Raw genomic sequence first — 24171 nt, 5'->3', positions numbered from 1 at the left:
CCAACTTTCCGGGGGTGTCCTGGGGTCTCCAGGAATAAATAGTTAGTCATCAGAACAGTGCTGCAAGGAACCTGGGGCGTCATTCTCCGACCCCCCGCCGGGTCGGAGAATGGCCGTTGGCCGCCGTGAATCCCGCCCCCGCCCCCGCCGAAGTCTCCGAAGGGAGAAAAGTCGGCGGGGCGTTAATGGCGCCGCTGCCGCGGAGAATGTCACGGGCCTGCGCAAGGCAGCCGATTTTCGGCCTGCCGATATTCTCCCTTCCGGATGGGCCGAAGTCCCGTCGACGTGATGACCGTTCACGTCGACGTCAATCAAACCTCCTTTTCATCGGCGTGACCCGGTGCTCCAGGCTCACGCCGACCAGCGAGGAGGTGAGTGACGGCCTGGGGGGTTGGCTCTGGGCAGGAAATGGCGTGGCCGCAGACTGATTGCCTGAGAAGAGGTGTGTCTCGGCTTGTGTGTGTGTGCGGCGGGGGGGGGGGGGGGGTGGTTAGAGTAGGCTGGGCTCCGGGGGAGTGCCGGGAGGGGGTCCGTGCCGGGGTGGAGGTTGTGGAGGGGGTCCGTGCCGGGGTGGAGGTTGGGGGTTGTGGAGGGGGTCCGTGCCGGGGTGGAGGTTGGGGGTTGTGGAGGGGGTCCGTGCCGGGGTGGAGGTTGGGGGGGGGGGGTCCGTGCTGGGGTGGAGGTTGGGGGTTGGGGAGGGGGTCCGTGCCGGGGTGGAGGTTGTGGAGGGGGTCCGTGCCGGGGTGGAGGTTGGGGGTTGTGGAGGGGGTCCGTGCCGGGGTGGAGGTTGGGGGTTGTGGAGGGGGTCCGTGCCGGGGTGGAGGTTGGGGGGGGGGTCCGTGCTGGGGTGGAGGTTGGGGCGGGGGGGGGTCCGTGCCGGGGTGGGTGATGGGAGGGCAAATGAGTTGGTCCACCTGGCCAGGTGCCAGCCTCCAACAGTTGGACCCATGCGGTCCATGCCACCTGGCTGGGGGGAGGAGGGGATATGGGCAATGATGACATGTCGTCGTTCCCCTCCCCCCCACCAGGTCGTCATGTTTTCAGATCATCCAGCGATGTTGGCCGCCGTGGTGGCAGCCGCTCATGTCTATGTTGCCCTGGATGAGGAGGAGGAGGAGGAGGAGGAGGAGGAGGAGCGTGCCAGAGAGGCGGCGCAGGCTGCCGCAGAGGGGCAGGCGGCAGCCGCCCAGGCTGGAGGGACACCTGACCGACAGGACGAGGAGGGGGAGGAGGACGTCGCGGCCCCACGGCAACGGAGGCACCCGAGGGCGCCCCGTGTGTACCGGCCCCGGCAGTCATACCAGGACCTCACGGACCGGGAATGCAGGAGGAGACTCCGGATGAGCCGGGAAACCGTGGCACACATCTGCCACCTGCTGGCACACCTGTCACCGCGTGGCACTGGCGGGGGACACCCTCTCCCCGTGTCCGTCAAGGTTACGGTGGCCCTGAACTTTTATGCAACGGGGTCATTCCAGGCACCGAGTGGGGACCTGTCCGGCATATCGCAGACATCGGTGCATCGGTGCATCCGGGCAGTGACAGATGCCCTTTATGCCATGGCGCACCGCTACATCCGCTTCCCCGTGGACCGGGCCAGCCAAGATGCCCGGGCCGTGGGCTTCTCTGCCATTGCCGGGTTCCCCATGGTCCAGGGCGCGATCGATGGGATGCACGTCGCCGTGCGGCCACCTGCAGATAACAGGGCCGTGTTCACTAATAGGAAGGGGACCTATTCGATGAACGTACAGGTGGTCTGCGACCACCGCATGATGATCCTGCACGTCTGCGCCCGTTACCCAGGCAGTGTACACGACTCATTCGTGTTGTCGCGGTCATCCATCCCCGGCATGTACGAGGGACGCCATCCCCGGCTGAGGGGCTGGTTGCTGGGCGACAGGGGCTACCCATTGCGATCGTGGCTGATGACGCCTATACGGAGGCCACGCAATGAGGCGGAGAACCGCTACAATGATGCCCATGTAGCGACAAGGGGAGTGATCGAGAGGTGCTTTGGCGTGCTGAAGATGCGTTTCAGGTGCCTGGACCTCTCTGGGGGCGCCCTCCAGTATCGGTCAGATAGGGTCGGCCGCATCATTGTGGTGTGCTGCGTCCTGCACAACATAGCCCAGCAGAGGGGCGATGTGCCGCAGGCAGAGGAGGGCGGAGTGGAGGAGCAGCAGGAAGAGGCCCAGTCCTCCCCAGATGAGGGGGATGGGGGCAATGGTCAGGGCAGACGGGGTAGACACAGACGGGTGGCTGTCCACCGTTACCGGCTGGCCCAGCGGGCACGGGACAGACTGATAGACGCCCGCTTCACTGACTAGATGGGCGTGGGAATCGGGTAGTATGGCCACAGACCGCACACCATGACAACAGCCGACCACCCACACCCCCCACCCATCCATCCACCCAGCACCATCACCCCCCTCCCCAACCCCACACACCCCACCCGCATGCACACCACCCCCCCACTCCCAATTGCCGATCCACCGGCGGCACAACGGGCCGGGCTCACCCAGTTGCGGGTGGACGCGTGTCTATCGCAGGCCATGGAGAATGATGACAGCCCGCCTCCGATGAGCTCCTGGCTCTACATCGTTGGACTATGTCTGACCCATGGCCACAGTACCACCATCCACCCGGACCATCCCTGCATGCGGCTGTGATACTGCAGCGCACGGTCCCGTCCTCTGCCCGGGGGATGTTGATGGCGGCCCAGGGGGAAGGGGGCAGACTCACCTGGGGCTGAGGTAAGACCACCCCTCACACACACACTTGCGCTCAACGTACATGACACCCCCGCACACTTTGGACAGAGCATAAAGGCAGCTTCGGTAGGTGTAACATTGACTTTAATAACCAAAGGAGTTCATGCACGTGCCCTAGCGCCTAAAACTCATCTGTGCCCTGCACCCGTGCCAACTTACTCAGTGTCTAATTGTTTGGCCTTACGGGCCCTTTGACTACGTCTACGTGGTTCCCCAGACGGTACAGCAGAACTGGAGGTGGACTCCTGTGATTCCTGCCCTCTGACACTGGATCCCTTTGGCGGCCGTTTCCTGGGGCGTCCTGGCCTAGATGGGCCAGGCTGCGGCCCGGGCGACTGGGATGGCGAGCTGCCAGCCTGTCCTGCCCGTTGCCCACCCGATGCACCTGGGACGGAAGGGGGGGAGTCCGAGGTGTCGCGGTGTACCGGGACCTCCCCTACAGAGGGAGCCGGGATGGACCACACCACCTCCTCCTCCCTCGGGGTGCCCGATGGCCCCCAGGCCTCTACATGGGTGGGGGATGCGAACGGACTGGCCATCCGACGCGCCCCCGACATCTGGCGCTGCCAGTCCTGGAGGCCCGTGCTGGTATCGACAGGGGTCTGCAGGTTTGCAGCCATGGAGCCCAGGGGGTTGTCGAACCCTGTCTGCGACAGTGCGACGCCAGCTCGCACATGGCCACTGGCGCCGATGCCCTCAGCGATGGCCTGCTGAGACTGGGCCATGGCCTGCAGAGACTGGGCCATGGCCTGCAGAGACTGGGCTATGGCCTGCAGAGACTGGGCTATGGCCTGCTGAGACTGGGCCATGGCCTGCTGAGACTGGGCTATGGCGTTGAGCGCCTCTGCCATCTGGCGCTGGCACTGGCTCATGGCCTCCTGTGAGAGGGCAGCCATTTCCTGGGCCACAGACGCCGCCTGCACGGAAGGCCCCAGGCCTCGCAAACCGTTCCCCATGTCTGACACCGTCGCACCCATTGCCTCCACCGCGGACGCCACCCGTGCGGTGTCAGCCTGGGTGGCACGCATGACCGGGACCACTCCCAGCTCCTGGACGCGGGTGGACTCCTCCACCTGCGACCGCAGCCGCCGCAAGCCACCCGTCACCCTATTCGCTCGTCTCCGTGTCGGTGGTTGCATCGGATCTATGTGTGGGTGTGGTAACTGCAGGAACCCGGGATCCATCTGGGCGGCAGATGTTCGCTTGGCCTGGGCTGCCCTCCGACCGCCCGGTCCCTCTGCTGCTCCTACCTCCACCTGCTGTACCGGGACGGCTGTGTTGTGCGCACCAGTGAGTGTACCAGACGCCTCATCACTAAAGTGCCCAACCGTGGTGAGTGTTTCTGCGATGGTGGAGGGTGTTGGTGACAGCAGTGGCGTTGTGTCGTGCTCTTCGTCCCACTCTGAGTCCATGGCACTTTGGGGTGGGGGTTCGTCTCCACCCATCCACTCTGAGTCACTGTCCGGTATTTCGTCTTCCCGGGTAGGGGTGTCCTGGGTAGTGCTGTCCCGGGTAGTGCTGTCCCGGGTAGGGGTGTCCTGGGTAGTGGTGTCCCGGGTAGGGGTGTCCTGGATAGTGGTGTCCTGGGTAGTGGTGTCCTGGCTCGGATGTGACGGGGGCCTGTGGCTGCCCCCCTCATCGCTGGGTGGTCGCTCCCGCACGTGACGGGGGTGTCGTCTCCCTGTTGCTCCAGGTCTCTCCGTCTCCCGTGGTCTCCGAGGGGCATCCTGCGGGCGTCGCATGCTGGAGGGTTCGGGTCTCTCCGTCTCCCGTGGTCTCCGAGGGGCATCCTGCGGGCGTCGCATGCTGGAGGGTTCGGGTCTCTCCGTCTCCCGTGGTCTCCGAGGGGCATCCTGCGGGCGTCGCATGCTGGAGGGTTCGGGTCTCTCCGTCTCCCGTGGTCTCCGAGGGGCATCCTGCGGGCGGTCTGCATCTGCGGGGATGGGTGCCTGGACGTTTGGTCCTGCGATACACAATGAAGCATGCATGGTTAGACATCAGGCAGTGATCAGGTGATACGGGAGAGGGGGATATAGGGGAGGGGGGATATGGGGACGGGCTGTTGGTGGCTCACTTGCTCGTGGGGCCCCGACCTCTGCATCAGCAACCTCCCGGTCGTCAGGTCCGCCAGCCAGTTCCAGGGCCCTTTCCTCGTGTACGGTCAGTGGCCTCTCATCAGCGGGCCCTCCTCCAGTCCTCACATGCTCCCTATTGTTGTGTGCGCGCTTCTCCTGGGGGGGGGGGGGGGGGGGTGGTGGCAGGGGTAAAAGGCAACAGTGTTAGGCAGGTATATGAATGCACGCCATCGGTTGCGCGTGCATTGCAGAGGTTAAGGTTAGGGCTGGATTCACTTGGGGATATGGGGGAGGGGGGATATGGGGGAGGGGGGATATGGGGGATATGGGGGAGGGGGGATATGGGGGATATGGGGGAGGGGGGATATGGGGGATATGGGGGAGGGGGGATATGGGGGAGGGGGGATATGGGGGAGGGGGGAATATGGGGGATATGTGGGAGGGGGGATATGGGGGAGGGGGGATATGGGGGAGGGGGGGATATGGGGGAGGGGGGATATGGGGGATATGGGGGAGGGGGGATATGGGGGAGGGTGGATATGTGGGAGGGGGGGATATGGGGGAGGGGGGATATGGGGGAGGGGGGATATGGGGATATGGGGGAGGGGGGAATATGGGGGATATGGGGGAGGGGGGGATATGGGGGAGGGGGGAATATGGGGGATATGGGGGAGGGGGGATATGGGGGATATGGGGGAGGGGGGGATTTGGGGGAGAGGGGATATGGGGGATATGGGGGACGCTCACCCTGCCTGCTCTGACGAGGTCGTTCACCTTCTTGTGGCACTGGGTGCCTGTCCGTGGTGTCAGGGCCACAGCGGTGACGGCCTCTGCCACCTCCCTCCACAGACGCCGGCTGTGGCGTGGGGCAACTCTGCGGCCGTGCCCGGGATACAGGGCGTCCCTCCTCTGCTCCACCGCATCCAGGAGCGCCTCCACATCGCGTGACTCGAACCTCGGGGCTGAGCGACGGCCAGCCATCAAGTCGGGTGTTGCGGTCGGCTGTTCCGGTCGGGTGGGGGGGGAGCTGCGCGGCCTTATGAGCCGTCACGCCGTGCAGCGCGTATGACGCTGCACGGCGTGAACCACTGCGCAAGCGCGGATCCCGTTACGTCGCTGCTAGCCCATTTCGGGCCGCAGACTATCGGCCCATTTTTATGACGTGACGCAAGTGGGATTTGCGCCGTTTTTTGCGCCGATCGGCGGAGTTTCCGCCGATAACGGAGAATTTCGCCCCTGGTGTGAAAAAGTACAGTGGCATTTTTTTTTTAAATGCCTATTTTTAATTTTTGTTCATTACTTTTAAAATATTGAATAAGAATTAGTGAAAAGGTTGTGAGGTCATGTGATGAAACCTCCAGGAATATGCCCAACTGGAGTTTGCAACCCTAAGACCAGTGCTCCCTGGATCATTCACTCAAATATTTACCCGACAACTTACAACGCCCTTAATATTTCCTCCATTGCGCTCACAGATACCCCAAGAAGATTTAAACCTAACAAAATACAGGCCTGTTTTTTTAGTGGTTATTTTTGGTGCGGAATGTAATAAGCACCTGCTCTTCTGACTATTCCCAGGCAAATGCTGCTGCAGCTATTCTGGACAAAAAACAACGCTCCTTCGATAAAATGATGTCAGAATGGCAGCAGAAATATGAAGAATTGCAGGTTGAACTTGACAGCTCACAGAAAGAGTGCAGGAGCTATGTGACAGAAGTCTTCAAACTTAAAACAGTCTATGAAGAGATTATCGAGCAGCTTGAGATTGTGAAGAAGGACAATAAGAATCTACAAGGTGGGAACCTGTCATTCATCATAAAATCTTTTCACAACAAAGAACAAGCAGCGATTATTTTGATACTCTCACATTAGAGGCGTCTTACTACTCAACGCAAATTAAGCAGAACTACAGGGACAACACGGTGGCACAGTGGTTAGTCTGACAGTGCCAGGGACCCGAATTTGATTCCAACCATGGTTGACTGTGTAGAGTTTTCCCTTTCTCCCCGTGTCTGTGTGGGATTCCTCCGGGTGTTTCGGCTTCCTCCCACTAGTCCCAAGAAATGCAGGTTAAGTGGATTGTTCATGCCAAATTGCCCCCCAAAGTGTCCAAAGATTAGGTGGGGTTATGGAGATAGAGTGGGGGAGTGGACCTAGGTAGGGAGCTCTTTTGGAGCGTCAGTGCAGGCTCAATGGACTGAATGGCCCTCTTCTGCACTGTAAAGATTCTATGATTCTACATTGGATTTGCAACTGACCCATGCCTGGGCACAGTGTCAGCACAGACACACACACACACGCGCGATTACAGTGACACACACAATTAAATGCAGATACAAAAGTACAATCATTATCACATCGCCAGTTAATTTTGTTTTGCAGGATTGGCATGGTGGGGATGTAGACATAGAATCCAGAAAAATAATTTCCCTTATACCCTCCAGATAAACAATATACTTCACATTTGCTGGCATTATTTGAAAATGTTAATCTTCAGTTCATTGCTAAAAAGCTGTTCAAGCCATTTATTTCTCAATCCATTTTGTCCACCAGATCTTCCACTTCCGATTCAATCCTGTCATGGCCTGACTATGTCAAACAGTGAACTTTGATGCATAAATTGGCAATTACATCTAACTAAAATATAGCCATTTTAATTCTCAGCTTTGTAATTAAAATATTTTCATTCTGGTCACTGTGGTGCAATGCAGAAGCTATCTTAGGCAGTAATGACAGAACCACAAACAATATTGTACCAAAGGTCATGGTATATTAGAAAGTAGTAGAAGGAACCTCAACATATCGAGTAATTTAGTTCACAATATCAATGTCAAATCTACCAGATGTCACATTGTTATGAAAGTGATTCTATAACTGTGCCGAGCGTTTACAATGCTACAATGCAAGATGTGCCACCTCACAATGGAATTGATTTCACAGGAAATAAAAATAGGGAGAGGTGGATACAGGCTGCCAATTTGCTGTCACCCATCTTATATTATCGCCCAGAATCAAAACCTACCCCATAACGGTTCACGCAGAAGGAGGCCAATCGGCCCATTGTGCTCAAAGGCCTGTCCGCTTCAGGCACATTATTTCGCCCCTTCCCCACACTCATTTTAAAGCAACAAATAGGGGAAGTGACATTGTTTGCCCAGTGAACAACAAATGCACGATTTTCCAAACGTCTACCTTCTTGAGGTTTTGATGCGAACGATCACACATTTCACTGTGCAATTTTCTGTGAATCTTCAGATGAGGTTAAAGAACTGGTCGACCAACTTACTGAGGGTGGAAAGAGTGTGCACGAGCTTCAGAAACTGAAGAAAAAGCTGGAAGTTCAAAGGGATGAACTGCAGCTAGCTCTGGAAGAGGCTGAAAGTTCACTGGAGGTAATGAAATCTGATTCTGTGAATGTCAATCAAAACAAAGGTTTCCGTCATAATAAAACTGTGATTAGTATTGCACGAAGCATCAGCACAATAATATAATTTTGGAAAATAGCCAAAACATTTGTCTGCTGCATTCACCGCTGGGTCGGTGAATCGCCGGGGGCTGGCGTGAATCCCGCACCTGCCGGTTGCCAAATTCTCCGGCACCGGAAATTTGGCGGGGGAGGGAATCGCGCCGGTCGGCGGGTCCCCCCCGGCAATTCTCCGGCCCGCGGTGGGCCGAGGTCCCGCTGCTGGAATGCCTGTCCCGCCGGCGAGAATCAAACTACCTCTCTTACTGGCAGGGCTAGGCGGTGTGGGCGGGCTCCGGTGTCCTGGGGGGTGCGCGGGGCGATCTGGCCCTGGGGGGTGCCCCCATGGTGGCTTGGCCCGCGATCGGGCCCACCGATCCGCGGGTGGGCCTGTGCCGTGGGGGCACTCTTTTCCCTCCGTCTCGGCCACAGCCTTCACCATGGCCGACGCGTAAGAGACCCCCCCCCCCCCCCCCGCCGCGCTTGCACGGGGATGACGCCAGCAGCCGCTGACGCTCCCATGCATGCGTGGATTTCCACCGGCCGGCGAAGTCCTTTCGGCCCCGGCTGGCATGGCGCCAAATGCCTTTCCTGCCGGCTGGCGGCCCGCCAACCACTCCGGCGTGGAGCTAGCCCATCAAGGTGAGGGCTTGGCCCCTAAAGGTGCGGAGAAATTTGCACCTTTGGGACGGCCCAACCCCGGAGTTGTTCCCACCACTCCATCCCGCTGGCACCCCCGCCCCGCCGGGTAAGGGAGAATCCCGACCCTTATGTAGTTCATTTTAAATGAGCAGTACGTATGCTGATCTGGGTCCCATCTAGTCAGGATGAGATCCAGATCATGACGTCTCGCGAGATTCCATTAAATCTCCCAAGTTGTTTTGAGCGATGTAAATCTAACAGTCTTGTCCCGACACCAAGTCGGGCACGAGGAGGCAGCTGAATTGCTCCCCATGTTTTTGGCCAAACTGTTGATTACACCTCGGATTCTGCCCTTGTGGCTCAATGCCCTTATTTACCGCTATTTGTGAGACCCCTGGAGAATTTTGGGAATTTTCTTTACAAGTCCTATATAAAAACTAGTCATGGCTGTTTTATGCCTCATCAGTTTAACTTTCATTTCCATGCTGACAATGTTTGGTTGGTCTTTGCTTTTAGGCAGAGGAGGCCAAGGTGGTCCGCGTTCAACTGGAATTGGCGCAGGTGAAGGCAGACATCGAGAGGAGAATCCATGAAAAAGAAGAGGAATTTGAAACCACAAGGTATGAAGTGTGATTTAATTACTTTCATTCTACACCTTTTAAAGGTACTTCTGATTTTGTTTTCAGCTAGATTATTGTAATTTAAGTATTGTTCCCTGCATTTACAATGAGAATTGAACCAATGGTATCTCTTTAATACTTGTACTGTCAACACAATCAACTTTCTCTTTCAACAAAGAAGTTGCATGTTGTTGGGTAAAGGCATCTCCATGACATTCCACCACTGTTGATCACTACTGCTAAGGTTTCCAAAGCTACCTTTTCCGGTCAATTTACAGAAAGAACCACCAGCGTGCCATTGAATCACTGCAGGCCAGCTTAGAGGTTGAGACCAAGGGCCGTGCTGAGGCACTCAGGCTGAAGAAGAAAATGGAAGCTGATGTCAATGAGATGGAGATCCAACTGGAACATGCAAACAAAAACAACGCAGAGTTGGTCAAGACGCTAAAGAAACTCCAGCAACAACTCAAGGTACAGAGGAGTTGAAGCCTTTTGCTTCATTGCAACATTATTGTAATCTCGCCTTGCCAGGAAGGTTGGGTAGATTCATGTTAAGGAAATAAAAAGCAAGACTCAAATAACTGGAATAAGATAAATACAAGCCTACGTACATAAGGGCTTCTTAAATATGGGAGGATTATTAATGCATTTACAACAGAAACTGCATTTATATAGCATCATTAAAGTACTAAACAGTTCCAAAACCTTTCAAAGGTGCGTTATCAAAGAAAAACCCTGAGCCACAAAGGAGGTATAAGGGCAGGTCAGGAGGGTCTAAAGCAGACAGAGAGATAAAGGGATGATATTTCAGAGCTTAGGGCCCAGACAGATAAAGTTAGAGCAAAAAGATTTGAGATTTTGCATGAGCCCAAAATTGGATGAGTGCAGGCACCTCAGTGAGTTGTTGGAATTCAGGTGGCTTCAGAAACAGTGTGGGGCAAGGCCATGGAAAGATTTGAAAATAATTCTTAAATTGAACCATTGTCTGACTGAGAGTCAGCCAGCAACTCACATTCAACAATTTCACTGCTGACAGAATGATCCTCTTGCTCTCTCAGGACACACAAGCACAAATGGATGAGGATTCGCGTCGACACGAGGAGCTGCGTGAACAGTTCAACCTGTCAGAACGACGCATTAGCCTTCTGCAGACAGAACTGGAGGAACATCGCAACACTCTGGAATCCAGTGAACGATCCCGCAAGCTCACAGAACAGGAGTTGGTCGAAATTACTGAACGGTACAATGAACTCAACGTGCAGGTAACTAGTGGAGCCATATATACATAAGCTATTAGAGAAAGGACATTAAAAAGGGTGAATGAACATTTTGCGGAAGTAACTGAGTCATAAATCAACATTGTATTATCATAATATCTTTACAGTGGTTTGAATCCAATCATTTTCAAACTTTATTTTCCATTCTGCCTATCTGGGTCCGAAATGAAGTAGATTTTGAACCGTCTCAGTATTGTTCTTAAAGAACAGAGACCCTGCGGGACACAGTTGGCCACAAGTTATAATCAAATTCACTGTAGAAAATTGAAGCATTATTCTGATTTGGTATGATTGCCTTTTGGAATTTCCAGTTAAGGCCCCTTAGTGTTGAAATGCTAAAATAGAGCACCATGGGTGAGTAAAACAGATGGAAGAGATCTGACCAGAATGGGAGGTGTTTATTTAAAGTGGTTGACTGATCAAACTGGACAGAATAAATGCTGCTCCAACTTTCTATTTTTTTCCCTTTCAGAGCAGCACTTTGCTGATTTATAAACGGAAACTGGAAGGGGATCTTCAGTCCCTCACAAATGACCATGAAGAATTGATCCACGAGTACCGTTCTGCCGATGAGAAGGCAAAGAAGGCCATGAGTGATGTAGGTTTTCAATCTTGGTGGACTACCACACAACTTAGATACTTTTGTTAACTGAGAAAACATTCACCTATTATCCGTATGACATAATTTTACTTAGGCTAATTCATTTGTAAGTAAACCAAATTAAAATTCGCTTTCCGTCCAAGCATAAATCAGACATCTTCAGTCCTTTGATGGTCAGTTTAAAAAGTAAACCATTTTTTTTTGTCATTATTATTGTTATTTAGTAATTGATATTAGGGAGCATTGAAGGATGACGTATTGAATGTTTAAAAAGATCAAAATATTGAATCTAAATGGTCAATTTCTTTTTGCTGATACCTTCATTGCATGGTTTGTAAAGAGCGATTCCTGAGTTGTTTAAATCGCAGATGTCTCAGCTATTGATATATTTTGGTTCTAACAGGATATGTGTAAAATATAGGTTGTTCACAAGTAGTTACGTCAATTTAATTTTCACTTTTGTTTAACCAGGCTGCCCGTATGACTGAGGAGCTGCATCAAGAGCAGGAACATTGCATGCACTTGGAGAAGATAAAGAAGAACTTTGAGATTCATATCAAGGATTTGCAGGTTAAGCTAGAAGAAGCTGAACAACAAGCCCTCAAGGGTGGCCGACGCATCATCCAGAAACTGGAGACAAAGGTGAGAAGAGCAATAGGGTAGGGATTAATGTGGACTGAATTACCACGGAAAATAGTTCAGCTTTAGACTCTGTTAGTTCATTGCATCATAACACCTGAGATGTTAAAGGGGAGAAAAAGGTTCAAATAAACCCATAGTCCATTGATTTATTAATGTGAATATAGAGGCCTGGATTTTCATCCCGGGTTGATTAGCTCAAGTCAGGAAATCACCCAGTTACCCACCCATCTTGGGAAAAAGTGCCCAAGGAGCAGATTTTTGTTCTGGGAGTTGGTTTAATAATAATAATCGCTTATTGTCACAAGTAGGCTTCAATGAAGTTACTGTAAAAAGCCCCTAGTCACCGCATTCCAGTGCCTGTTCGGGGTGGCTGGTACGGGAATTGAACACGCGCTGCTGGCATTGTTCTGCATTACAAGCCAGCTGTTTAGCCCACTGTGCTAAACCAGCCCCTTAAAATGTATGCCTTGGTTTTCTGGGATTTGGACCCAGTTGTTTTCTCAAACATTATGCCCTCCATGCCTCACCCCTCACAACCCCACCCACTCCTCATGCACCTAAATGGCAGCTTATGAAACTCCAGCCCACTCCCAATGGCCCCTCACACCATCCATGCCAACTCATGCTTCCATCTTTGTCCTGGGCTCCTTATAGCTGCTATGTTAACTTAGTGCAAACTCATGAACCACCACCCTTTTCCCGAACACCCTCTTTGCCAAGTATCCGTCATGGCAGACCTCATGGACCATACTGAGATGAAATAAAATAAAGTTCTACCTATCCATTACAGAGTGCACTATGTAAAAAAATACACTCCAACCTTTATTGATAGCCCCACATCAAAGATGGCTAATCCCCTAATAACCTGTTTAAGCTGTCAATAAAACTGTGAACTTAGAATCCCCCCCCCCCCACTATGATGATGGTCGATTGTGGAAAGCAGCCAACCATTAATAATGCTTGAATAACAGCCATTATGATTTGTTAGGGTGAATGAATAGATTATGTAAAATGGGGGTTAGATCTTATACACCTGCATGATAGTAAAGAGCACATGTGCTCTACCACAAGACCCAAGATCAGCAGAACTTGCCAGCAAGATTGTTTACTTGTAAGAAGAACAGTCTCTTGCTAGAACATAACAGACAAGCTTTTGGGTGAAAGGTTAAATAATGCAAGATTGGAAATTAAACAACGTTCTGTGAATTGGCAAACTGCACAAGCTCTATATCTGTGACTCGTTGGAGAGAGCTGGATTAGAATGCTCTCCCTGTGAGAGCTGTGTTAGAGCTGAGAGATGCATTAGAGGAAATTGCTGCTTCATAGGTTTCTCTGGGATGGTTCCCAATGCTTGAATCATGAATAAACAAATGTAATCTGTCCCTCGGTCTCCTGTGTTTAGCTGGAAGAAGTGCACCAGGACAATTTATATCAACAAACACCCATTGAAACGCGAAATCACATTTTTTTCGACTTTCACATCCTCAGACAGACATCTTTTTCAATTTTTAAAGGAATGGACATTTAACTAACAACAGCTGTACAGACCTTATCCCCCGTTAAAGATTCGCCCTTGCAAGTTCCCAAAGATTTGTAACTTACACACTGCAGCAAAAATGGCCTTGCTGAGTTTAGGATTTCCGCATGTGGGAGTCATGTCCCGTCTTTGTCCAGCCCCCCCCCCCCCCCCACCCCCTCGCCCCCCCCTCCCCCACCCCTAGCCCACTCCCAACCCAATAAAAATAGGATATGTCAGAAATGGGGGTGAGCTCTGGGCATGTCCAAAGCTTAGGAGATTCTGGCAGGGATTTGCTGATGTCATGTCCACGGTACTAGAAACAAGGGTGGCGCCGAGTCCAGAGTTGGCAATTTTTGGAGTGTCGGAAGACCCTGGAGTCCAGGAGGCGAGAGAGGCTGCGTTTTGGCCTTTGCCTCCATGGTAGCCCATTGGCGTGGAGGGACTCGGAGCCCCCAAAATCGGGGGTATGGGTTAGTGACATGACTGGGTTTCTCAGGCTTGAGAAAATCAAGTTCGTCCTGAGAGGATCGACGTTAGGGTTCGTCCGGAGGTGGCAGCCGTTTATTGACTTCTTCGGGGAAAATTAACCTGTTAGCAGATACAATAAGGGGCGGGGATTAGGGAATGAGAGGGGGGGCGGGTAAGGAGAGATAGTTTAGGTGAGATCTGCAAGTGGAGGAGAAGGGTCTGGGGAACTGTGTGTGTAAGCCATGTTGGCTGGGTATAGTTGTTGATTGGGGGGATGTTATTTACTGTGTTATGCTTGCTTTCAAAATTGTTGTTAAAAAGTCACAAATGCCTTTATAAAATGATTTTTTTTAAAAAAAGAAATGGGGGTGAGATTTGATCCAGTCCGCCATCTTTCATCCTCAACTGAAATGAGTAGTCTTCTGGAATAAATATAAATCATTAGTTTTTTAAAATAAATTTAGAATACCCAATTCATTTTTTCCAATTGAGGGGCAATTTAGCGTGTCCAATCCACCTACCCCGCACATCTTTAGGTTGTGGGGGCAAAACCCACGCAAACACGGGGAGAATGTGCAAACTCCACACGGACAGTGACCCAGAGCCGGGATCGAACCTGGGACCTCAGCACCATGAGGCAGCAGGGCTAACCCACTGCGCCACCGTGCTGCCCCTTCATAAATCATTACTTAATGAGAACATATACATCAGCAAAGGAAAATTTGCGTTGCATTGAAAACATCCCGGAATCTTTAGTGCAAGTTAATGTTGACTTGCTTGTTGGAATGCTTGATCTTATTGGCCCTTAGAAATGGTTGTCACATGTCTGGCTGGAATGTTTCCTATAGACCAGAAAGAGATTCAGGTCATCTGGAGGTCATCCGAGATCTCCATAAATGCAAATCTTCCATCCTTTCTTTTTTTTCTGGTCACCTGATCCTGAATTCTGATGAAAGCCAACGCTACGCCTCTCAAGTGAGAAACTTTATTTAGTGTTTATTTCCTGTGCTTTAGATTAAGGAACTCGAGTCTGAGCTGGACTCTGAGCAGAAACGCCACGTTGAGACAGTGAAGAGTCTGCGCAAGCATGAACGGAGGCTGAAGGAGCTTATCTTCCAGACTGAGGAAGATCACAAGACTAACCAACGCATGCAGGAGCTGGTGGAGAAACTGCAGAACAAGCTGAAGAGCTACAAGAGGCAGATTGAGGAATCTGTAAGTGAACTGTTTAAGATTGTCCTTGCAACAAGTATTAAAAGAAGAGGTCATTATTATGAACAGATAGCTCTGGAAATTCCTCTTGAAATCCCTCTTTTCCTCTAAAGCTATATTTAAAACCCATCTCTTTACCCATGTTATAGATGACCCTTCCCAACAGCCCCTTTCTTGGCTTGGTATCCATATTTTTCATTTGGACCTCTATCACTTTAGCTGGGAATGGGGACAAGATGGTTTGCATGTGGTTCAGAATAATGCCAAAATCACTATTTTGATTCCCCACCCAGCTGAGGTAGACTTGGGACCTGCCTCCGCGCCCAGCCCCTGAGTGTGGAAGGCAATGGTAAAGCACCAGTCACAAAAACTGCCAAGGAAACCGCTCAGGATGAAGCACCATCAGACAATGGTCCAAGAAACTGCCTTCGATTCATGAATGAACATATGGGGCGGAATTCTCCGACCCCCCACTGCCTCGGAGAATCGGCGGCGGGCCGCCCAAATTGCGTCACGCCTCCCCGATGCCGGGACGCAATTCTCTGCAGAGCGGAGAATCGGCGCCACTGGAGCCGGCGTGGTCTGTGTGGCGCGGGTCAGGGTATGCGGCGACTCTCCGGCACGGGCCGGCGTGCTGATTCTCCGGCCCGGATGGGCCGAGCGGCCGTCAACAAAATGCCGAGTCCCGCCGGCGCCGTTCTAACATCCTCTGAGGCAGCGGGACCTCGACGTTGAAGGGTTCGGGAGCGGCCTGTGGGGGGGGAGGGGGGTCCGACCACAGGGGGGCCTCCATAGTGGCCTGGCCAGCGGTCGGGGCCCACTGATCGGCAGGCCGGCCTCTCTGTCAGGGGCCTCCTTTCCTCCGCGCCGGCTCCTGTATCCTTGCGCCATTTGGCGTTGGGGCCGGCGCGGAGAAGAAGGCCACTGCGCATGCGCTAGTTGGTGCCGGGCCAATTGCGCATGCGGGGACCCCGCGGTGCCGGGCTCGCACTGGGATCGGCAGCTGGAGCGGCGTGGGCCGCTCCAGTGCCATGCTACCCCTCTGTGGCCCGGAGAATCGGGTCTCGGAACGGGCGCTGACGCCGGAGTAAAACTCTCCCGTTTTTACGCCGGCACCGGCACTTAGCCGCCCGATGGGAGAATCCCGCCCAACAATTGTGCCTTGTTCGACTTTAAAGGTGCTGTAAAAATGCAGGCTTCTGAGGTTGGCAACATTAGCTCATGTATACCGGTCGAACAAATTACACTTTGGAACAAAATACAGTGTATTCTGAGAATATAGAAAGCACTGGGCAGGATTCTCCGGTCCCCAAGCCATGTGTGTCTCGGTAGCGCGCCATTCACTGCCGATGGGATTCTATACTCTGGCGCTTGCCAATGGGATTTCCCATTGAAGCCAGCCCACATTGCCGGGAAACCGGCGGGCGGGGGTCCGCTGCCGGCAGAAAAAGTGAATTGTAACGGCTGGAGAATTCGTCCTCTATCTCACGAACCTTAATTTCAAATTATCCAATCAGAAAGCTGTCTGATTACCTATTTTTAATTGGAAACAGTCAATCAAAGATGGCCAATCAAAACAACGATGCCTAAGTTTGACAACTGTTTTTCTTGATTGTTGTAATAGTTAGAGACCCTAAAATTCCTTACTTCACTACGCGGATGGGTATGTTGGGAGGATACACGACAGTGCTTATCATACCAAATGATGTATACATTGACCATACCAAAGTTTCCCTTGGAGTAAATCCCCATCCTCCCCTTTAGAAAAAGGAACTTATGTGCCTACATTTTGCTGGTTCAGGCCATTTTCCTGCCTAGACTGCACCAACATACGGCCCTGTGAGAGCCAGTACATCTCGCCACTCGCTTAGCCTACCCACAACTACAGGAAAAAAAACTGGAGCAGGAGATTTGGGCATCTGAGGCCCTCGCCGTCATTTGCTTCCTGTGGGATTTGGGGTTGGAAATTCCACACTTTACAGGACAGTGAAGAACGTCCAAGAAAATGACGCAGAGTAAAGTGCCCACCATCTTCCTGGGAGATCCACTGGTCTCTTGCTTGAGTTACAAGAACAGCCATCCACCCCCAACCCCAAACCTCACTAATCCCACCAGAGAATTGAAGGCGACAATATTATTTCCATTTTCAGTGTCTTGGATTTTTTAAAAACTGTCTTTATACAGTACCTTACTCAATCTACAGGATAAAGAATACACCCCATATTATTTTCTCAGCTGCCAAAGGAGTAAATTGTGAAAGATTATCCATTTAGTAATAGGGATGTTAGTCTTTCATCTCAATTTCAACCAATTTGGAGACCTCTTCTACAACATTCAGCTGAGGGGACTGATTACTGTTGCTCCTAATAGAAAGGACCTGGTGATGACAACCCCATTCACACTGTTGCTTTGCTTTCACCTTTCACAGGAAGAACAGGCTAACCAGAGCCTGGCAAAATACAGGAAAACTGTGCACGAGCTGGACGATGCCGAGGAGAGAGCTGGGATGGCAGAATGTGCGCTGAACAAACTCAGAACCCGGAACCGAGTTTCTGCCAGCAAAAGCTTTAGCACAGTCGAGGTCATCCAGGTGTCTTCCAAATCTGCCACCGAGGAGTAGACAGATGCTTGTTCTATCTCAGCTGGTAACTTTGACTTTTTTGATTGTGTTGACCAAATTGCAAACGCACGTTCAAAAACGATTGTCTTTGTGATTTTCTATTAGTTGTTTGCTTCAATATTTTTCCCCGGCTAGTTGTATATCTTTGAGGATGGCTCCTTTGCAACTTTGTTGCGACTCAAATTATACATCTGTTTCAATTGGTCATTTTTTTCCTTCTGTATCTACATAACCTTAATGAATTCAATTAACAATAACACCCTCTAGTTGGAGCCATCCTCTAGAACCTTCCTAACTGACCATCCAAGTACCAGCAGGTGTTGTAGGTTGGTCTATCATGCAGTACAGCAGCTCTTCATCTGACCTTGTTATCTACATACATGCGCATTGATAGCAAATTACACAGGACATCAATCCTGAATTGGGGACTGTGGGCTATTTTTCTCGAACCGAATCAAGGGTCAGTGAGGCCACTTGAAGCACCTTTGTTGAATCTTCACTGAAATCAGCAAACCCAGCACAAACTGGAGGTCAAACAGGGCAATGCATTCATCCAGCGGACTTCCTGGCGGGGTTGGATGAGAGTTATCTCAGCCCATATAAATAATTCTCATTGTTGGTAAAGCGTTGATGTTAAAGTCATGGAAAAACACCCAGAATGATCACTGGGGAAATCCGTGAGCTATGAACACAAAGATTTTCTCCTCTGTCTGTATTGAGCTAGCCCAGATAGCCAGCAGTGTCCTGAGGCGATGAGTCTGTGCATTCTGAGCTCCTCCTTTCAGTCACTGTTCAAAGATCCCTAATGGGGATCAGTAAGCACCTTTGGAACCATCTGTGGACGAGATCAGGGCTAAACATAGAAACAAAATAAGTTACAAAAGTTTCAGATCATTCAATGCTTTGCCTAAATAAAAAAATATGTGCTAACTGGTAGGAACAGTGTGCTTAGGGAGGAACTGCTGACTTTGCAGTTATAATTCCCAATGACTCCACCACTGGAATTTTCTTTACATAATGTCTGGGAATGTTGTACATTAATTAATCGCAATTGATTGTTATGATTAGTCACCGATTCCATTCTTGTTGTATTATGTGATGAGTAGGATGGTGGAAGGTATATTGGGCTGGATTCTCCGCCCTGACACATTTCGGCCTCAACCTACCGGCAGGATTCTTCTTCGCCGGCTGTTCCATGGGGTTTCCCATTGTGGGGAAGCCCCACGCCGTCAGGAAACCCCCGGGTTCGGGCAAAACGGAGAATCCCTCCGGCGGAGAATCCCGCACATGAACTTTGGGGCCCGATTCTCCCCCAAAATTTCAAAGTTAATTTGTGGCGGGTTTTTCAGGGAGTTTCCCGCCGGCTCTGCCGGCGAGTTCCCCACCGCTATTCAATGACACTTAGTCACTTTTTGGGGCCCTAGGGAGTTTTTCGCCGGTTTAGCCCACACTTAGAATTCTTTTTTAGCACTGGGGAGCTGAACTCAGATATCTGCCCGCCATTTTGAAAGGATGCCCTGATCTCTAAGTGAGCTTACACTCACCCATGGCCAATGTCACCCCCCCCCCCCCCCCGCCCCTCCCCACACACACACACACACACGCACATGGACACTACCCCACACCCTCCAAGTAAGGACACCCAGCTATGGAGTCCCCCCTCTTCGGGCCCCCCAAACCCTCTTATAGCACCCCCTTCCTTCTAGGACCTAACCCATCATCCACCCAAGCTCCCGGAGGTCACTACTTACCTGACTCCCCTCCACCCTCATTTCATGGACATGGCCTCCGTTGATGCCTGGCCTTGGCAGTGCCACCCTGGCACTTGGGCACACTTGCACTGCCACCCTGGCACCCAGGCAGTGCTCCTGCTGGTTTGGCCCTGCCTACCGGTCACCTTGTCAGTGCCAGGGTAGCAGTGCCAAGGTGTCAGCTGGGCAGTGCCAAGGTGCCCACATTCCAGGGGGTGGGCCAGGGAGCAACCCTGCACTTACCCTGACCACCCTGGGGTCTCCGGTGGCCTGGGAGACCCCCCCCGGGTGCCTTTCCACCTGGTCTTCATTTGTGTGGACCAGCACTGATCGGCGCCCAGCTGCAGCCTCCCTAGGCAGGCCGAGGAATCGCGGGAGGCCGCTGTTTCCTGCGCAGGTAGGTCGCAAGTAGGTTTATGACCTACTTCTGCGAGCGTCATTCGGTCCCGCCCATTTGGGGCTGGGTCCGACTCCGGCGTCTCGCGGATCGTCGGAGAATCCCAGCTGCCGTTGAGGCTGTCTGGAGGCTCGCTGGTGGACTTTCCCGGCATTCTCCGGCCACGTTGCGCTCAAGCGAGAACCCAACACGACTGGAGATGCGCGCCCTTAGAAATTCTTTCTGCAGTGGGGTACTGAACCCGTTGGCCAGCCAGGCTCCTCAGAGATCAGAGTGTGAATTTGAAAGGATGCCCTGATCTCAAAGTGAGCTTGACGGTGCCCCACCCCCCCCACCCACGTGCAATGCAACCCCTTGCAGACATGGGCAACACCCCATGCCCAACGCTTGACTCCCGAGCGACAACCTCCCTCCCATCAATAAAAGTTAGCACCTAGACATGAGAGTGACCCTGTCCCACACCCATCTATCCTTTGGGCATTGGGCATCGCCTTCCTCCACGCCAAGTGAGCATACCTGCTATTGGATCACTAAGGGCTCGCCCACCTTAATGTCCTCCCCTTCACCATCTGAACCTTCATGATGCCCTGCAGCACTGCCATTCTGGCACCCTGGCACTACCAACCTGGCACTCAGGCACTGCCAGGATGCCCATGTGCCAGCCTTATCCCCGTTCATGCAGGGGGCTTCAATGGCCTCCGGGTCTCCCGGAGTGGCCATCAAGCCTGGTCTCTGCTTGTGGAGACTAGTGCTAATCCCGGGTGAGACCCGGGTGCGGCCTCGCCAGTGCGCCCAGTGACTCTTGGGAACCGGAAGATGGCAGCCTCAAATCGGCCATGAATATTTAGGTGAGACTAATGTATCATTTAAATATTATTATCTGGGTCACGCCAAGTGAGGGCATAATCCAGATCGTGCTGGGCGGCGTGGGTCGAGTGACTTGCGCGCAGCTCGTAGCCCGTCACAAAGCCCATTTTGGGCCTCTCCCATGATGCACCCGGCGCAACGGGATCGGCACCAGGTGCAACGCAGTGTGAAAATCATGCACTCGATGCTCCTTTCAAACCTCCATGAAGTTCAAGGCCTATAAATGTAAGAAGAACCGTAAAATATAATATGAACAATAATTTTTTTTTTAAATTTAGAGTATCCAATTCATTTTTTCCAATTAAGGGGCAATTTAGCGTGGCCAATCCACCTAGCCTGCACATCTTTGGGTTGGCGAAACTCACGCAAACACGGGGAGAATGTGCAAACTCCACACGGACAGTGACCCAGAGCCGGGTTCGAACCGGGGACCTCTGTGCCGTGAGGCAGCAGGGCTAACCCACTGCACCACCGTGCTGCCCTTATATGAACAATAATTTTATGTAGAATTATGAAATAAAAGAACCGAAGTGATTTCCATCAATCTTAAACTTGTTTCATTTACTTTCAGGGTTATGTGTGCCTTCCTTGACAGCTGTCAATCATTCATTGAAGTGATATCTGCTGAACAAAAATTTCCCGTCTTTTCAAGGGATATTGAATTATTTATCATTGGAAACGTGCAGAAATGAAGAATCATCTCTCTTGGAGTCATGTCTGCAGCCCCAGAAACGTCCATCTGTTCCCCTTACGAGAGAATTCCCTATCACTATTGCTTTCACTCTTTTTCTCGCTCCCGTACAGCTGAGCCACTCATGGTGCCACCCTGCTCTTGCTGCATTCCTCTGAGAATCTGCCTCCCCCAGAGCCCACACCTGGAGTACTACTTTGGTCCCCTTATTTGAGGAAAGATGTATAGAATAGAATCATAGAATCCCTACAGCACAGAAGGAGGTCATTCGGCCCAACAAGTCTGCACCAGCCCTTGAAAAGAGCACCCTACTTAAGCCCACGCCTCCACCCTATCCCTGTAACCGAGTAACCCCATCTAATCTTTTGGACACTAAGGACAATTTAGCATGGCCAATCCACCTAACTCTTTGGACTGTGGGAGGAAACCAGAGCGCCTGGAGGAAATCCATGCAGACGGGGAGAATGTTCAAACTCCACACAGAAAGTCACCCGAGGCCAGAATTGATCCTGGGCCCCTGGAGCTGTGAGGCAGCAGTGCTAACCACTGTGCCCATGTTGTGGGCATCACAGAGACATGGCTGCAAAGGGATCAAGGCTGGGATCTAAATATACAAGGATATGCGAACTATCAAAAGGACGGGCAGATGGGCAAAGGGGGCGGGGTTGCATTGCTAGTAAGGAATGAAGTTAAATCGATAGCAAGGAGCAATATAGCATCAGAATGCATAGAATCTCTGTGGGGAGATTTGAGGAATCGCAACGGTAAAAGACCCTGATGGGAGTTATGTACAGGCCCCCTAGCAGTAGTCAGGATGTGAGGCAGAAAATAAATCAGGAGATAGAAAAGGCATGTAAAAAAGGCAATATTACAATAATCATGGAGGACTTCAATATGCAGGTGGACTGGAAAAATCAGGTTGGCAGTGGATCCCAAGAAAAGGAATTTGTGGAATGTCTAAGAGATGGTTTTTTGGAGCAGCTTATGACAAAGGTGCATTGTCTTCCATCCTGTGTAAAGTGAGCAAACATCTGTAATGGTAATGCTGACAGTTGGAAAGGAAGTTTGCTCCCTCAAGTCAAGGACAGAGTGTGCAATTCAATGTATAACCTGGCTGATTGTGTAAATACCCGTGCACCCCAATTACCTGAATAAATGTATAGTGCAGTAATGAGCTCTACGCAGTTTTTTGTGTTCATTCAACGGGAATTTGATTCATAGAAATTTTAATAATTTTTCATACGTTGCTCTTGCCAACATTTGATGACTGGGAGAACATGGTCATGGTATGAAAATAAAATGTGTTGCAGTGTACATGTGGGAACCATATTGCAGATCCAGTGAAGCTGCATCGGGAGCCATTGCATGCACCTCACTTTACATGAGTTTACAGGGCAATAAGTCAGCTAATTTAAATACTTTGACAGTACTCGTGTGCATCGCCTGGTATTTCATTTGGGAGGACTGAAATAACTTTATTGAGAGGCCAAAGACAAATTATTAAAGTGTTATATTGTGCAATAATAATCTTTATTATTGTCACATTAACACTGCATTGAAGTTACTGTGAAAATCCCCTAGTCGTCACATTGCGGCGCCTGTTCGGGTACACAGAGGGAGAATTCAGAATGCACCTAACAAGCACATCTTTCGGGACTTGTGGGAGGAAACTGGAGCACCCGGAGGAAACCTACACAGACATGGGGAGAACGTGCAGACTCCGCACTGACAGGTGACCCAAGCCGGGAATTAAAGCTGGGACCCTGGCGCTGTGAAGCAACAGTGCTAACCACTGTGCCGTCCAGTATAAACAGGAATAAAACATCCTGAGGAATAATTACAGTCAGAATACACATCATTCATGTGCAAATTCCTCTATGTGAATAATAAAAATAACAAACCACACTGCCTTACCATGAGTGAGCGGGCTGGGTAATACTGAACAAAGAACAAAGAAAAGTACAGCACAGGAACAGGCCCTTCGGCCCTCCAAGCCCGTGCCGACCATGCTGCCCGGCTAAACTCAAATCTTCTACACTTCCGGGGTCCATATCCCTCTAGTCCCATCCTATTCATGTGTTTGTCAAGATGCCCCTTAAATGTCACCTATCGTCCCTGCTTCCACCACCTCCTCCGGCAGCGGGTTCCAGGCACCCACTACCCTCCGTGTTAAAAACTTGCCTCGTATATCTCCTCTAAACTCTACCCTCGCATCTTAAACCTATGCCCCCTAGTAATTGACCCCTCTACCCTGGGGAAAAACCTCTGACTATCCACCCTGTCTATGCCCCTCATAATTTTGTAGACCTCTATCAGGTCGCCCCTCAACCTCCGTCGTTCCAGTGAGAACAAACCGAGTTTATTCAACCTCTCAACTGGTTTAATGTTGAATCTTGAAACAGAGCAAAGGTGCGATTCAAATGGAAAAATTCTATGTCTGGTTTTGGGCATGTTTACTGGGGTATTTCTCGATGGCTGCAGCACTTGAGTCATTTCCTGCTTGCGAGCCCAGCAAGAAAAGCTCCTCGCAGATTGGTGCGCCATTTTGGAAGGCT

General features: G+C 51.4%; 1 protein-coding gene across 1 annotated transcript in view; it reads left to right on the top strand.

Moving 5' to 3' along the window:
• Positions 1-22787, top strand: part of LOC140394090 (myosin-16-like) — a 123241-nt gene extending 100454 nt beyond the window's left edge. Inside the window, exons 35-44 of the mRNA XM_072480928.1 lie at positions 6425-6641; positions 8102-8238; positions 9468-9571; positions 9850-10042; positions 10630-10833; positions 11321-11446; positions 11921-12091; positions 15093-15293; positions 17719-17935; positions 21497-22787. Of these exons, the coding sequence (XP_072337029.1) occupies positions 6425-6641; positions 8102-8238; positions 9468-9571; positions 9850-10042; positions 10630-10833; positions 11321-11446; positions 11921-12091; positions 15093-15293; positions 17719-17910 (1545 nt within the window). The 3' untranslated portion in view covers positions 17911-17935; positions 21497-22787. The remainder of the gene's footprint in view (positions 1-6424; positions 6642-8101; positions 8239-9467; positions 9572-9849; positions 10043-10629; positions 10834-11320; positions 11447-11920; positions 12092-15092; positions 15294-17718; positions 17936-21496) is intronic.
• Positions 22788-24171: the final 1384 nt, after the last annotated feature.

The sequence above is a fragment of the Scyliorhinus torazame genome, chromosome 17 (assembly GCF_047496885.1).
Source record: "Scyliorhinus torazame isolate Kashiwa2021f chromosome 17, sScyTor2.1, whole genome shotgun sequence".
Lineage (NCBI taxonomy): Eukaryota > Metazoa > Chordata > Chondrichthyes > Carcharhiniformes > Scyliorhinidae > Scyliorhinus > Scyliorhinus torazame.
The sequence above is the reverse complement of the archived record's forward strand: the minus strand, read 5'-3'. Positions and strand labels throughout refer to the sequence as shown.